This window comes from Melitaea cinxia, chromosome 19, assembly GCF_905220565.1.
Source record: "Melitaea cinxia chromosome 19, ilMelCinx1.1, whole genome shotgun sequence".
Lineage (NCBI taxonomy): Eukaryota > Metazoa > Arthropoda > Insecta > Lepidoptera > Nymphalidae > Melitaea > Melitaea cinxia.
This window is the reverse complement of record NC_059412.1, coordinates 5062420-5076667: the sequence shown is the minus strand read 5'-3', so window position 1 is coordinate 5076667 and position 14248 is coordinate 5062420. Positions and strand designations below refer to the sequence as shown.

At 32.1% G+C, this 14248-nt stretch overlaps 2 protein-coding genes across 2 annotated transcripts in view; one reads left to right on the top strand and one right to left on the bottom strand.

Annotated features, from left to right (window-relative positions):
- Positions 1-7807, bottom strand: part of LOC123663100 (myosin light chain kinase, smooth muscle-like) — a 61182-nt gene extending 53375 nt beyond the window's left edge. Inside the window, exon 1 of the mRNA XM_045597838.1 lies at positions 7021-7807. The gene's annotated coding sequence lies outside the window, so the exon portion shown is untranslated. The remainder of the gene's footprint in view (positions 1-7020) is intronic.
- Positions 7808-12858: 5051 nt separating this feature from the next.
- On the top strand, positions 12859-14109 carry LOC123663102 (intraflagellar transport protein 57 homolog). Its single transcript, XM_045597841.1, has one exon. The coding sequence runs from the start codon at positions 12905-12907 to the stop codon at positions 14033-14035; it is 1131 nt and encodes a 376-aa protein (XP_045453797.1). The 5' UTR covers positions 12859-12904; the 3' UTR covers positions 14036-14109.
- The last annotated feature ends 139 nt before the right edge of the window (positions 14110-14248 follow it).

Sequence of the window (14248 nt, the reverse complement as noted above, 5' to 3'; positions counted from 1 at the left end):
GTATCTATACTCGTATGTAAATATATCTATTAAAACAAGTGTGCTTTAGACCACGACTGAAGTAAAACTTTAAGTTAAATCTAACTTATATCTCCCTCTCAACTTCCGTTCTCCTCGCCCGATCACACTTTTCGTATCGCTCCCGTCACGCATTCACCAACTTACTTCCCAAGTTAAGCGTGCGTAAAAAGTTTTACTAAAAAAAAATACAGTCGAATTGAGAACCTCCTCCTTTTTGGAAGTCGGTTAAAAAGTTTGTTTACTGACATTAATTAATGCTTTGTAAGAAAAGCAATGGCACTAATGTCTTTGAATAGACCTTTGCCCAGGTGTGGGATGTTCAGGCTGAATCATTGTAATCGTATATAATATAATATATATCTCCTATTTGATATTACCCGCGATTTTTTTATTATTATTATTAATTATCATTTCACTATCGGATGTAGAGCAGTACAAATAATTAGAGTTTTATTGAGAAATCACATGAACTGAGTTTTTAATAATGATTCATTATGTCTTCATTTCGTAATGATGTGTAATGTCGAATCAACCTTGAAACCTTTCCTATAAATCGTCATAATATTGACGTGTCTTTTGTTTACAAAAACAATCTCAAAGTTACCACACAGACGTAATCTATTCAAATAATAAAATAAAATATAAATAGTAATTGGTTAATTAAACGTACATATATGGTATTTAGGTATAAAGGATTTAACTTTAATAAATTATAATAAAAAAATACAAAAAAAAAAATCTCCTATTTCTACAAATTGTATCTAATATTTTAGTCATTTGTATCGATAAATATTGCTAAAAATGTATTCTCGGAAATCTTATAGGCAATCAACCGCTTTTTTAGCGATAAGACCGCCTTTGCAAATATTTTAATATTACAGTTTCATTATATTACGTTAATTCGCCGCGTTATTTCATTATATTAGTTATTGACGCTGCGTTGGCGCAACGGTTACAGTCATGGATTGTATCTACCTGTTACGCTGGCGGTTGCGGGTTTGATCCCCGCACATGACAAACATTTGTATTGGCCATACAGGTGTTTGCCGTGATCTGGGTGTTTGTGCAGTCCTGGTGGGTCTCCCCATCGTGCCTCAGAGAGCACGTTAAGCCGTCAGTCCCGGTTATCATGTACACCTGATAGCGATCGCTACTCATAGTAGGAAATATATTCGCCAACCCACATTGGAGCAGCGTGGAAATAGATGGTGGAATGGATGAGGAAAGAGGCCTATGCCCAGTAGTGGGATATTACAGGCTGAAGCGTAATATTATATTTCGTTTATTATTAAGTAGTATGTATTAATGTTTCATGTTAAAACTTTGGGACTACATTATTAATTTATTATTTGACTTTAAAATGTAATAAAAAGGAATGTATTATGAAATAAATACAGTAATAAGCGTTAGGTCGATAATGGTTTTTTTCGCTACATCAACTTCAGTATTAAGGTGTTATCTTTCTTAATTAACAGTACTAAATGAATAAAATTGATGGCTGTAACCATTTATTACGAGGTATTTACGTTATTTACATTAATCATATATTACATGTATTTTCCAATGATTCCAACTAACAGAGTAAACAATGAAACCTTAATGTTTAATTATTCTTCGTCTTTGTAATGGGTCAATCGAGAGTTTACTAATATTTTAGAGAAAAATGAAAATACACGATTCCATGAATGATAAAAGTAGTTGATAAAAGTAGTAGTTAGTGATAAAAGTAGTATCCAACGGTAAAATACGATATGTTACTTTTATGATTGGAATTTCTAGTCAAATGAGGTAGTATTTTGTAATCTTGTATTTACTCAAAAGATATGAAGGTAGATTAGTTGTCAACTTTGCACTTATTGACATTATATGGTTAATCATTTTGTACACCACACATAAATGTACTGGACATAGCTTTAAGGTGTGTATAATAAAATATTATTTATATATACAGGTCAATTATTCATTGAAAATATATTTAAGACGGTCTTTGTAATCGATACTAAAATCAAGGACATTTTATTTAATTTTTGTTATTTTTTGTGTATGTATTTTGCCGCGCATCCCGATAATCCTACTGATTGGATTTGAATGAAACATGTCAGGATCTATTTTCATATTATGTTTTACGACACTGGATACTTTTAACTCAACTTATAAAAGGAGTATGTTCTCAATTCGACTATTTTTTATGTGTAATTACATCTTAACTATTTTTACTGGGTAGACCGATTTTGATAACTTTTTAATTGAAAGGTGGTGTGTACGTTTTGTGTTATCTCTAGTAATGCGCAATTATTTGACTGCTATTCCGTTGACCTACTTTAGATTATTCGTATTCTCGTTACTTTTTACTGTGTGTACCGATTTTAATGATTCTTTTTTTAACCGGAAGATGATACTTGTCATTAGGTCCCATTTAATTTTGATCGAGATTTGACGTGTACTTTTTAAGTTCTGATAATGCGTATTTACATGATTATTTTTCGTCTTTGTTTTGTATTGGTTAATATAATTGAAGTCGTTATTTTTTTCGTTTGGATTGTTTTGTCTTGGGAGTGTTGTGGAATCCCTGTCGATGCAACTACTATGAAGAAAAAAAATCGTATTGTATTTTTTGGAAGTAATAAATACTAAATACTAATTTACTTAACTTTAATTTACCATTTTAATGAGTTTTACTTTTTAAATCTATTTTACCCAAGAAAAATATAGACTAAATAACGCCATGTCACCTGTCATAGAAGTGGAACAAAACCAAACATACGTCAGCCCGGACGAAGAAAAACAGAAAAAGAAATCGTACCTTATTACCAAAAAATTAGGTATCTTAAAAAATGTAGGTCAATAAACAGTTGAACGCGATTAATAGACAGATGTAATCTAGACCGTTATGTCGTTTGTACATGTAAATATACTGGCTCACTTGTACGATACAACAGAATAGAGAATACGTTAATTTGTTGTAGAATACCCGCTGTGGTGACCGACCAACCTACCTATACTTTACCAACCGACCTGGATACTTAGATAAATCTTTGCAGTCTAAAGCCATTAAACCAAATAAATAGACGAATGAACGATCGAAATCTAAAGACATTACTATACACTTATAAGACCGTAGTTTTTAAACTTTCACGGCAACTATCAACACCTTCACTTAACACATACTGGAGTTACCACAGTGGCCTTCAAACAGGTTGTGATCACAGCCACTCGAAAATTGGCAAAATGCTAGTCGGAGTACGAACTCGCTCATGAACAATCACGACTTTTTAATTTGATTATTCCCTCTTTCATTGGAGGAAGTCAGATCTGATTTAGGGTTCTGGGCAGACCCGAGCCATTCGAGGGAAGTATCTGGAATATATTTCCGCGACCATTTTTAGGCCATTTTATAATGCCATAAAATAATCGAGTCAAGACGGGAAAATAAAGGCCCCAATTTACCGCAATCCGTAACCATAACATGGTTACCCGTTACGTGGCGTCTGCAACGTCGCCGAAATATCGTAATTTTCAAAATGAAAATCGCGGTATGTCCACATAAGTAAAAGTATATCTATAGCTGTGCCCGCGACTTCGTCCGCATGGAATTTAACAAAAAGTTATTGTTCAGTTTGCAGAGTTATAAAATAAATAAATTTCTTAAATGAAAGTAGTCTAAGTTATTCTTTACTATATCAGCTATCTGCTAGTGAAAATCCCGTCAAAATAGGTTTCAGAGATTAGCCGGAATAAACAGACAGACAGACAAACAAAAATTGTAATTTAATTAGGCTCGTGTCAAACTCCTCCGAAACGGCTTGACCGATTCTTATGAAATTTTTTGTGTATGTTTGGTAGGTCTGAGAATCGATATTTTTTAAACTATTTTTTAAATTTACTTTTTAGAAACTACGTTTGCCGGGTCAGCTAGTATACAAAAATTATAATCTGAACTTCCATTAGTTCCAGAATATCACTGATGTCTAATAATTACGACAATGTCTCTTCAAATGAAGACAACGAAGGAGTTTAAATTTCAATTAAACCTATTTTTTAGAATTCTCATTATCATCATTCATTTATTCAGATTAATCATTATCAATACCTATTACTGTCTTAAATTTAGTTCGGTCTATAAATGTATTCTGACATTCGATCGAACGATGCCGCTTTGTGGTGACAAATTGTGACTAAAATATATTTAATTATCATACAAATGCACCAGTGACGTAAAACTTAATAAAATTCTTATCGTTTTTTTAACCTACAAGAATTCAATTACTTTTGCATTATAATTTATTTTTTCATATAAAAGTGTTATTGAAATAACTAGCAATACCCGTGCGAATAATTCACACTAAATAAGTAAAAAATTTACCGACCATCAATATTGTTAACCTAGTTTCAAAATTCAAGCCGCCATATACATATATATAATTTTAATAATTAACAAATTTACAAAAACAAAAGCAATAATCAATTTTTTAGTTGTGGATGTAGAGCAAGCAATTATCTATAAAATAATATATAATTTATGCGGAGTAATTATGAGGTTTTTTTCTATAAAGGCACGAAAACATCTTAACCTTAGCGTATTTAGTATACTTTTATGATATTAGACTAGGTAAATAATATATTTTCAAGTTCGTATGACATTTCAAAGTTACCGCTTTTTTCTTTACTGTTAATTTTTGAAGGTCAATGACGTGAAAAACGTTGTTTACTTAGATTTAGTAATCATATAAAATTTCAACAGGATATAAAAACGACATTAACCCAGAATGAATTAAATTGTTGCAATAAATACAATCATGAATGCAAATGTCAGTTTCACTAACCGCAGTTGTTTTGGGATTATAAATATGAAAAATAAGTAACTAACTAATTATTGTAAATACTTATTGTTTTAAAGATTTGATTTAAGTGCGTTTTTATCACAAATTTAGGGTTTCAAAACTTGTTATTCCAAGCAATAAGATAAGTTTTAGTCGAAAATGAGATCAACAGTATTTCGTCCAAATTTTGCAATAAATTCTATCTAAATCTTTTTAACCGACTTTCAAAAAAGAAGGAGGTTTTCATTAGACTATTTTTTTTATGTATGTTACTTCAGAACTTTTGACTGGGTGGAGCGATTTCCACAAATTTTCTTTTGATCGAAAGGTGGTGTGTGTCATTTGGTCCCATTTAAATTTATTTTAGATCTAACAACTACTTTTCGAGTTATATCTAATAATGCGTTTTTACTTGACGCTTTTTTCGACGACCTACGTTGTATTATACCGCATAACTTTCTACTGGATGTACCGATTTTGATAATTCTTTTTTTGTTGGAAAGGAGATATTTTTAGTTTGGTACCATGATAAGGAAACCAGGATCTGATGATGGGATCCCAGAGAAATCGAGGGAAACTATCGAAAATCCGCAATAACTTTTTACTGGTTGTACCGATTTTGATAATTTTTAATTTAATCAAAAGCTGATGTTTATCATGTGGTTAAGTATAAATTTTATCGAGATCTGATAACTACTTTTTGAGTAATCTTTGATAACGCGTAGTTACTTCACTATTTTTTCGTCGATCTACGTTGTATTACTCGTCGATGTAATTGAAGTCGGTTTTTTTCGTTTGCGAGCAAACACAATTATTACTTTTGATATTCACCCATTAATGACGTAAAAGATGCCAAAGGAACATGTTGCAAGAGTCATTAGAAATTACATTCATATTAGTTTACCTATCTCGTTACTTATCGAACTTTATGCACATCACCAGTCAGCATTTGCATTTTTCAGCAAAATCTGCATTCCAAACTATGGAAATTCCTTAATAATCAATATGTTTATTAAATATTATACTTAAGTGGCTGTAGTATTTTGGAGAATATTTTGGTATTGTTTATTCTCAAAAGAAAATAAAACAATATTGTTGTAAACTTTATAAATTAGTACACATTTTTGCCCATTTCGGCAAATATAAGTAATACGTACTTGCATATTACATACCTACTGTTTTGATGGATGTTTGTTAAAATGTCAGAACATTCAATATTTCTTAATCTTACCGTTGTTTTTTTCTTGATAAACTTTAAATGACACAAATCTAAACAGTATATATTTTTATCCTAAAATTAAAAATAAAAATTAGAAGACGTATTGTTTTATTACTTTTAATTAAAAAACTTCAATACGTTAGAAAGCTTGTTTATGCAGATCAATAATGATTATCATATTATTATTTAAAAAAATCAAACCCGATCCGATTCAAAAATATTTAGATGGAGACTAATGTTTGCAAATTAATTATTCATTGTTATTGTGCCGAAATCACGCAGTAGATAGAAATACGCGCATTTCACACGAAGGTTCCAAAGTCATATTCGAACATCGAAACTTTCAAACATTTAATCCATGTTTGCAAATAACTTATGTTAGATATCGGGAAAGCATAACATAGCTAAATCTACACAAATCTTTAGAAAATAGCAAAATATAGTAGGTACATTGTTCACCAAAACCCAGGACAGTGGTTGGTATAATCAGCTATACTTCTATCAAAAGGTTTAAATACAAAAGTGGAATATTTACAACAAATAAACTTATTTATCTGTAACATGTACCAATTTGTATAATAAGCAAAAACACTTGATTACTAATAGGTTTTTTATAAAATACAGGTTAATCTTCACAAGCTAATCTTATCGACACAACAAAGGAAATGTAGAATTATTTTTGCTAATGCGTTCAAAATAACAGAAAAGTCTGTGTCAATATTGCATCCAAATCCACGGCAATATTTTTCCAACGATAACATCGTAAAATAATTTAAAAATCGTATGTACTTCGTATTAAATCGATTTAGCCTACATATCGACTGCACTATGTACGAGAGCTGTGACCCGGTAACGTCCACGATTGTCACATGCGTTCGCTAAACCGAATTCCAAGTAAATCATCGCCACAATATTTCCAGTCGGGAAAAGTCGACTTTCGAACCTTATAAGTACACTCACCTTTTGCAACTTTAGCGCATGTACATAGGGCGTACACAAATCTGAATAGGATTTATAAGAAAAACACAATAATACACATGAACGGGTTAATATTAACACTGGCACAATACTAACGTTTCGTAACACTTACGCGCCATAAAAAAAAAACATGTACAGTGAATAACGTTTTTAATTTGGAAGTGCGCTCCGCCGTCGCGTTGCGAGCGCTGGATGACGACTGGCGCTGCGCAAGCGCAGGCGGTCGCCGGCGAATCTAATTTTATCGCGCCAGTAATACGAGATAAAGCTGTTCTTTATTGGGGAACTTTTTATTCTTTATTTTTTGTTTGTTTTATACGTGAAATCGACCGGACAGCCTCCTCGTCCGACTCTGGGCGAGCGCGTGATGCCTCCTCATGCCTTAATCGGTGGCCTTGTTGAAAGTTTCGCTTGGTCCGTTGAACTTTAACAGATATTAGAGTTTTTGCCTTTGCTATTGTAGCTTGCAGAACTCAATATGAAATATTGCTTTATGCTTCGATACTCTGAGCTTTTGTTCTGTACTTTCTATAAGGTCAGGAAGAAAAGTTTTTATTTTACTTGTTTACAGTTTCCGCTGAGAAATTGTTGATGTTGCAAAACAATGGAACTTTTTTTTCTGGAGAAAGTTCCCAGCGTTGATTCTTGTTTATGTAATTTTAATAAGTCGAAGGTTGCGTATGATTCAACACGTGATAGATAGTGGGTACTTAAAGACTTGACTTTGATGAAGTTTAATTAATAAAAGTACGTTGGCGATGTTATTATTGTGTATTTTTAACCTTAAACCATACGGTATGGTGAGTTGTTATTCAACTATGAATTGTTTATGTAGTCTTTGAACCGTCGTAAAGATTTAATCATACACTCTGATTTGATATTTGGAGAGTGTAAAAGACTGAAATTAAACTCGAGCGACTGCACAAGGTGAACGCCGGCGCGGTCGTGGCGCCACGGAACTGACACACAGACTCTAAGCCTCTAAAAATATCGTAAATATAATTAAAAGTATACATTTACTCATTATACTGGATACTTTACGAGATATTCATGTTATATTGACAAATGACATTAATTTTTAACATTATCACGTATTTTTATAGTTTCCTGGTTTTTTCTTTTTACTTAAATTTATTACAGTGTAGGTAAGTAGCTGAATACGAGCTTAATAGTTTATTAAGTAAAACTCTAAATTAAAGTTAAATTAATATTTGGAAAATATATCTAATAACAGAAAGTAAGGTTTGGGAATTCAATAATTAATAATTGGAATCTACAACATTAATTGTAAAAGTGTATTGTTTACAATATAATAATTATTAAACGCCTTAGCCTTTCAAATTTCTTAATTTTTCTTTCTTAAGTGTCTACATGCAGAAAGAGGCCTATCCTAGAAGCGGGATGTTGCAGGTGCAATCAATTAAAATTTACCTATTACGGTAAAATACGGCTATATTTTCTACTTTTAATTTAACTAAACCTGAGTGTCCTTAAATATCATTTGAAAATTACAATTACGTTTAGAATATTTTTATGTGTCATATTATTATTTTCCAATTAAAAATATTGGGATTTATAAATTTTCCAATTATACGAATTGCAAGTAATAAAATTAATATACCTAATTTGAAATAAGTTCGTCGTGTGAGGCCGTGTGACACACGCATTAGTCACCTAGCCTTCTAAAGCACAAATAACCACAGCTTAGCTATCCAAATCAATTATAACGTCACAACTAGTAGGTATAGAAAAATGGTTTATTTTATTTAAAGAAAAAAAAAATGTGAGTGCATTATTAGATCATTTAGGTACTAGCTGACAAGACAGGCGTGGTCCTGTTTTGAGAACTGCGAAACGCGTAAAGTTGAAATGACACACAATTCAGCCTGTAACATCTCACTGCTGGGCATAGGCGTCCCTTTTCGTGTAGGAGAAAGATCAGAGCTTAATCCACCACGCTTCTTCGGGAGTTGACGGATATTTTCTCTACTATGAGACCGACTGCTTTAAGCTGCTTAAAAGACTCTACAAAAGTAATAGAAAACTAAAAAAGAAATAATCAAATTGGTCCAATAGTTCTTGAGCTTAGCCAAAATATTTAGCGATAAGTTTTTGTTTACCTATATTAAAATGATTTATCTTTTAGTTATTTTAATAGAAAATTTATTTTTTATGTAGGATAAGTAGAAATTGCTTGAAATAAAAAATAAAAAACAGTGTAGGTACGAGTTTTTTAGCAATTAAGTTACAGTTTACTAGACAGTTCTACCAAAAGTAATAATCTTTTGACAGAGCTTGTCTGAAGATCATTTTAAGCAACTACACAATATACTATAAATGTTTGCAGCCATCGGGTCACTTCATCGTCTTCAATTCTTTCTTCCTTTGCCTACTAAAATTACATTAGCACAATCACTGCTTTTACCGATTCTTGACTATGCAGATGCATGTTTCTTAGATCTTACAGAAGAGCAACTGAATAAGCTTGAGCGACTCCAGAATCTTTGTATAGGTTCGTATTTGGGCTTTGCAAATACGACCACGTCTTCGATTTCCACAAGAAACTCTAGTGGCTCCCGATTCGTTTTCGTAGGAATACTCATGTTCTTTCCCTTCTTCACTGTGTACTTTTTAATCCTGATGCCCCTCAATACCTTACAGAACGGTTCACGTATCTTTGCAATTCCCATGAACGTTCCCTTAGATCTGACTCCAATTTACTTCTCAAAGTTCCTTCTCATACATCCTCCTTCTATTCTAATTCCTTCACTGCTAAAGCTGCCCTTAGCCTTTGGAATTCTCTTCCGCTTCCAATATATCAATCAATCCAATATATCCAATATTTCAATAAGACGTGCTTCTACTCCAGCCTGTTTTAAGCAACGTATAAAGAAGTATTATATATCCCTTATTATATGATAATATTCAAAGTTTAAACATACATATTTTATATCAATATATATTTTACATTTATACACGTACATATATTATACGATCTTGATTATTTATGTATGGATACTTGTATGTATTTATGATTATTTATGTATGGATATTTGTATATGTGTTTGCGTATGAATTATTGAATCTATCATACACTATTTTTATTCATCCTTAAGAATATTGTACACTTCTTATCCGTCACTACTATATCGTGTCCTGTGCCCAAAGGTTATCTGGAAGAAATCGCTTTTCAGCGATAAGATCGCCTTTGTACATCTCTTTTTTTTAGTTACTACTGTTTGTTTATATTTTGGCGTACAGTAAAGAATACATTATTATTATTATATATTTTTTTGCATAAGTATTTTAATTAGTTTTCAACGAACCTTGGCAATTAATCATTAGTACTTACATAAATTATAAATATTGTCGCTTAAATACACCGGACCGCAAAAAAGGGTCGGTTGGAAAAACTTCACTAGGTACCTTATATCTATCAGAATATTCCGCAAGATCGCCTCAAAAACTTAGTATAAAGTATGCCAAATCGCATAACAGCAGTATTGTGAGTTCGCGGAGGCAACACAGAGTACTAAAATGGATGGAACTACGAGTACGTTTACGAAAACACTGGAAAAACTAAGCATTTTTATTTATTTCACATTTATTAAGAATGAAAAAGCTTGAATTCATTATTCTTATTTAGTCACATTGAAATATTCTTTAATTTAGTCTTTATTTCATAAAGTCAGTCTTTTTAAGATATTGATGATTTTCTAACCGACCCTTTTTCTTTGCGGACCAGTTTATTTTAATTATACACAAAAGTACTTTATTTATAATTAATATTGTACCTGCATTTAAATAAATAAAAATAAACAAATCAAGTAAATATTAATAATTGTCTTTGTAATTTTTTAAATACTACTTTTATAAAGACTTTATTACGTTTGTGAAATGTTATTCCATACTATTATTAGTAAGTAGGTATATAATTTTTATGGTATTTTATTAAAAGAACAAGCTATCACATTTTCTAGGTGACGCACCATAAACACACTAACAGATGAGTTCAGAACATTACGTTGCCGGTGAAAAAATTTAAAGATAGTAAGAGAAAAGTAGGGTAAAACGAGTTTAACCTCCACCTTCCAGCTTTTCGAAACGCAAATTTTGTAGTAATTTCGTTCTGAATTTCTACTAGAGTGGTTAAATCTAACCCGAAAACTAACTATGCGTAATAGTGTAACAGTATCCAGCCAAAGAAGTTAGGGTAAGATTAAAACTCTGCCTCCATTAGTTTCAAGACTTCTTTGATACCTTCAAAACGTATCTTCATTGACCGTTGCACATGTACGTTATGTACCAAAACTCTGAATTTTAATGAAAATAACAACAAACAAACAAAATCCCTTTTCTCGTGCTGATTTGTTGAAATGTGATTGGCAAACTTTTTCATTCACCATGTGTTGGATTCGTGCCGGGACGTGAAAAAAGTACTCGCTTCGAATAGGTATGTTTCGTAACGAAATATCAACGAGGTGCCAAAAATTTATGTTTATTTCTCGTTTTCAAACAGCGTTCTCTAGATACGTATGAGTTGATGCCATACATACATACATATCTACAGAGAGAGATGTGTGTTGACTGATACGCAGACAATAAGTGATAAATATGTTAACATATATTGTTTGAAGCGAAACTTAGAGCGAACTTTAGATTCGTTGTGATTTGAAACTTAATGATACTAAAATAATGTCACCATAAATAAACAAACAAATAATTGTATAGGAGTGAATGAGATAGAATACATTACACGGTATTTTATATTCTCGGTGGAAAAAAATCTCTCGTAGGCTACTTTTTACTTCTGGTGTGTGTGAATTGCAAACACATTTTTTTTTCTTGTAGTTTCTATAGTGTCGCCTAGTAAATAATTTTTTGTAAATATTTCACATTTGGGCAAAGAATTTTGTAAATAATCTATATTAATAAAAGTGAATGTTGCTAAGCGCATAACTGAACGCATAACATGGCTAGACCACTTCGGCTTATTTATTTTTTGTATGTTCCTTTAGGTCCACGGAAGGTGTTATATATACAAAAAAAAAAAGGATTTTTACTATTGGCTTTTGATAGAACGAAGTCTGTCCGGCAGATAGTACAAAATAAATATGAAGTATAACATTATACGGTACTACAGTAGGGTTCGAGAAGAGATAGCATAGAAGATAAACGTATGAGATCCTTATCGACAGGTTGCAGGTCCTTATTCGGGCTAATTTACGCTTCACACACAACAAACCCTCAAAAGTGCAAAAATTCTGAGTCATGGGTTCAGAAATATGGTCTATACATTTTGTTTTAGTTACTTAGTTTTCTGATGACAGAAACCACCCAGAAGTTTTAACACAGGATAAGTTTTTGAATCCACCACGCCGTAGATTTTAATAATAATTGATTTTTAGATGTTTTAAATATTATTTGAAACTTAGTGGTTTAAAAAAAAAAACATTATAGTCGCCAATCCTCTGTAGAGACTTAAAGTAAGATATTTGTTTTCTGTTATATATAAATGTATCTGCTTTCATTAATTTTACAAATTTCATTTTTAGCAGTAGGTAGCTACGAGTAGGAGGTGAATATAAATTGTGGTTCGTAAATATTTCGTTGTAAATCATAGTAAATAAAAGTAGATTTTTGTAAATTAAATATTTTTTACAAAAAATCTTCAATTTTATTTAAAAAGCTTCATGCTCAATGCCAATATTATTTCGGGACGTAATAAAACTGTACGACACGTCGTCATGGCGACGACAAATAAACAAACATTAATGTTCCGCACGAACTGTAAACACGAGTCCAACAATTATTATTTAAAAGATAAACGTGCAAGAACTCACACGAATATTGTTTATTTTTAATAATGGATTTTAACGTCATGGATAAATTGCGTATTCTGAAAATTGACACAGAGTTACGACCGCAAATCAAAATGAAGCCAATGAGTCGGTATTATTTTATAACTTCGACGAATCCTGGCGAACAATTCTTTGTTTTCGCTTCGACAGCCGCATGGCTTATACGAAAAACTGGTAAAGCTTTCGATCAGCCGAATGAAGAAGACGATCCAAATGCAACCATAGCGTCTATACTTGAAGTTTTACGCGACAAAGACATCGCCGTAGACTTTTCATCGCATAAACTCAAACAAGGTTATGGTGATCAAGTTTGCTATATTTTAAACGTGCTAGCAAACGAGGCTATGAAAGTTGAGAATTTTGAGTGGCAGAAACCTATCGTAGACATTCCCGACACAGAAGAATCACCAGATGAATCGGATCAAGTCGAAGATGAAACAGAAATAACTTTGGATAAAATAGAAGAAGAAATGGCTATATATTCAGAAGAGTCAGAAGGTGAGGATTACGGTGATGCAGAAGAAAAAGAAACGAACAATATAGCACATAAAGTTCACGATTGGGAAGCATGGAAACTAGAGTTGGAAAGAGTCGCTCCGGCGTTGAGGCTAAAAATATCGGCTGATGGTCGTGATTGGCGAGCCAGACATGCACAGATGAGAACTTACCGAGATGAATTGCTAGAAAGATTTAAAACAACTGGTAGTCAACTTAACAAACTTCATGGTAATATTAGTAGTGTGATGGATAAAATAGCAGCAAGAGAAAATATTTTGAACGAACAATTCGAACCAATAGTGCAGGAATACGGCAAACTTCTGGACGAACTCAACAAAGTAACTAATGAATACAAGGAAGCTAGTGTTGGTGTTACAGAGAGACAAGAAACCTTAAACGAACTAACAGCTAAAGTTGAAAATATAAAACAGAGGACAGAATCCAAAGGATCGTCGATGCATGATAACTCACCTCTGTTGACTGCCAAGAAGGCTGTAGAAACTCTTAAGAAGGACATACAAGAATTAGATTTTCAGATCATTATTCTACTCTGGCTACTCATATCTAAGGAAAACCCTAAAACTAACAATTACTTAGCAAACGCTGAATCCAGAATGATTAGCGCTGAAGCTTATTGAAGCATACAATTGTTCTGTTTGTACATCAAATTACAGAATTGAACCAATTTGAAACAATATAACTTGTGTGATAATTTTTAATTATTAATTTACCTAAAATATAATATGTATGACCTTAAGACTTTCTGACTAGTGCGTGCAGTTTTGGTCATAATATTTCTCTTGCTTCACGGAAATGACGAAATAAAAGTACTTTAGCTTTTAAAAAGTCTA

Coding starts and splice junctions, on each gene's coding strand:
- LOC123663102 (XM_045597841.1), top strand. CDS start 12,905: ATGGATTTTAACGTCATGGATAAATTGCGTATTCTGAAAATTGACACA.